Source organism: Melospiza melodia, chromosome 17 (genome assembly GCF_035770615.1).
Source record: "Melospiza melodia melodia isolate bMelMel2 chromosome 17, bMelMel2.pri, whole genome shotgun sequence".
NCBI lineage: Eukaryota > Metazoa > Chordata > Aves > Passeriformes > Passerellidae > Melospiza > Melospiza melodia.
The window spans coordinates 15,239,207-15,241,706 of NC_086210.1; the positions used below are offsets into that span (position 1 = coordinate 15,239,207).

At 79.9% G+C, this 2,500-nt stretch overlaps 1 protein-coding gene and 1 non-coding gene across 2 annotated transcripts in view; one reads left to right on the plus strand and one right to left on the minus strand.

Moving 5' to 3' along the window:
- LOC134425987 (collagen, type I, alpha 1b-like) overlaps window positions 1-2,115 on the minus strand; it is a 3,475-nt gene extending 1,360 nt beyond the window's left edge. Inside the window, exons 1-2 of the mRNA XM_063170981.1 lie at window positions 2,105-2,115; window positions 1-2,000 (exon numbers count right to left, since the gene is read on the minus strand). The exon at window positions 1-2,000 is cut by the window's left edge and continues 88 nt beyond it. Of these exons, the coding sequence (XP_063027051.1) occupies window positions 1-2,000; window positions 2,105-2,115 (2,011 nt within the window). The remainder of the gene's footprint in view (window positions 2,001-2,104) is intronic.
- Window positions 2,025-2,177, plus strand: LOC134426155 (5.8S ribosomal RNA). Its single transcript, XR_010029914.1, has one exon. It is a non-coding gene; the product is annotated as a 5.8S ribosomal RNA (ribosomal RNA).
- Window positions 2,178-2,500: the final 323 nt, after the last annotated feature.

A 2,500-nucleotide genomic window follows, 5' to 3' on the forward strand; every position in this document is an offset into this window, starting at 1 on the left:
CGTTCCGGGCCGCGCTTCGGGGCGCGCGCGCGCGCGGGCGCGGCGCGCTCGGCGGTCGGGCCGCGTCCCCGCGCCGGCGGGGCGGCCCGAGCCGCGGCGGTCCTCTCGGGCGCAGCGCCGGGCTACTGAGGGAAACCCCGGGCCCCGAGAAGGACGCGGCGGTGGTGGCGGCAGACGGCGGGCGCGCCCCCGCCGGTGGACGCTCCCCCGAGGGCGGCAGCGGGGGAGGCACCCCGGCGGGGCCATGCAGGTCGTTTCCCTCGCCCCAGGGCCAGGTACCTAGCGCTCCGCGCCTCGGCGGTTCCCCCCCCAGGTTTCCCCCCTCGGCGTCGCCAAACGCCGCTGCGGGGGTGCCGAAAGGGGGCCGGCGAGCCGGGCGGCGGTTTAAAGACTCGGGCGGCTCGGCGCGGCCCGCCGTGGCGGCGGCGGTGCCGGCGGCGGCGGCGGCGGCGGCGGCGGTTGTCGCCGGGCGGCGGTGCGGCGCCACTGAGGGGTGGGGAGCAGCTACTCCCGCCGAGCCCCTGCGGTGGTGTCCGCGGCCGCCGGCCGCGCTCCCTCCGTCGTGGTCGTCGTCGTCGTCGTCCCCGCCGCACGCGCGCGCGGGGGTAACCGCGCCGCGCCGGGGAGGGGCGCCCTGCCCCCCCCTCTCCGCGGCCCGGCCTCGGCGGAGAGGCCGCGGCGCGCGGTCGGCCGCGGGGGCCGACCCGCTCGCCTCGTCGTAACGGGCGACGCCGGCAGAGAGCGCCCGCTCTCTGCCTTTCCTCGGCCGCGGGGTTGCGGCCGCCGGGGCCCGCCGCGCTCTCTCCTCGGCCCGCTTGCCGCGGTGTCTCGCGCGCGCGGCGCCGCGTCCCGCGCGTCCGGCCCCTCTCCCCTCGGCGGCCTTTCCTCCTCGAACGCACCGGCGGCGCCGTCCGCCGGCCGTCCCCCGCCCGGCTCGATCGCCCGCCCGCCCGGGGGGCGAGCGTCCGGCGGGCCCTCCGTCGGCGGAGGCCCGCGAGCGCGGGCGACCCCGTGCCGAGCGGCGGCGGCGCCGCTCGACGGGTGTCCCCCCCAGCGGGGACGGTCGGCCAGAGGGCGCCCGCCGTCGCCGGCGGCGGTCCCGTCCCGGGCCCTGCACGTCGCGTCCTCCGTCGCCCTTCCCGGCCGCGTGTGGGCCGTAGGAAGGCGTGCGGGCGGCCGCGGGGGCGCTTCCCCCGCCCGGTCTCCGCGTGAAAACGAGGAGAGCGGGCGTTGCCCCCCGGCTCAGCGCCGTACGCCTTCCGCCGGGCGCGTGCCGAGGCAAGGGGCCCCGGCGGTGCGACGCGGCGGCGGCGGCCCCGGGAGTGCGGCCCCGGCGACGGCGGGGCCTGCCGTCCGGCAGGCCTCGGGCGCTGGCGACGCCGGCTCGGGTCTCGGTGGCGTCCGCCTCCGGGGCCGGCGGCGGAGCGCGTCCGCCCGGACGCTGGCCCGCCCGGCGGGAGCCGTCCCGCCGGGCGGGAAGGCGCGCCGGCGGCACGGCCGTCGTCGCGTGCCGTCTCGAGCGGGGTGAGGCCGCCGTGGAAGAGAGAGAGCCGGCCGCGCGGCGGCGCGGCGGCGCGCCGCGAGCCCCGCGGTGAAGGGGGCCGAAGGGGAGCCGGCGTGTGCGGGGGCCGACGGCCGCGCCCCCGGCCGCGTGTGGCCCGAGCCGTGTGTGTGTGTGTGCGCGTCGTCCCGTGAAAGCGAGAGCGGGCGGGCCGCCGTGCCCCCCGCGTGCCCGGCGCGCGCCGCGTGGCCCTCCGCGCGGAGGCCGGGCCGAGCCCGGGCGCCTGGGCCGCCTCCGAAGGACGGCATGTGAGGTCGGCGTCTCCCCTCGCGGGGGGAGGCGGTCGGGGGCGCGGGCTCCCCCGCCTCTTGGCGGTCCTTCGGAGCGTGGGCTTCTCCGATCTCTTTTTTTCCCCTTCCGTTTCTCTGTGTGCTCGTACGGTCGAAGCCAGGCGCGCGCCCGCGCGTCCTCGGCGCGAGAGACAAAGGGGCCGCTCGGCCTGAGCGGCGCCCGAAAGCCAGACAACTCTTAGCGGTGGATCACTCGGCTCGTGCGTCGATGAAGAACGCAGCTAGCTGCGAGAATTAATGTGAATTGCAGGACACATTGATCATCGACACTTCGAACGCACTTGCGGCCCCGGGTTCCTCCCGGGGCTACGCCTGTCTGAGCGTCGCTTGACGATCAATCGCCGTCCGGGGGCCACCCCGGCGGCGCGGCTGGGGTCGCCTCGCAGGCCCGTTGCCCGCGGCGGGCGGCGGCGGCGGCGGCGGCGGCGGCGGCGTCCCGCCGGTGCCCGGAGGGAAGGCGGTCAGGCGGTTCGGCGAGGGAAGCGTTTCCCTCGGCGGCCCCGATCCCCTTGCCTGCGGCCCGGCGGGCGTCGTCGTCGCGGTCGTCGTCGTCGTCGTCGCGGTCGCCGCGCAGGGCCTTCGTCCCCCTAAATGCAGACTCGGGGAGCGCTCCGTAGCTCCCCGCTCCCGGAGCGAGCCGCTGGGGCGG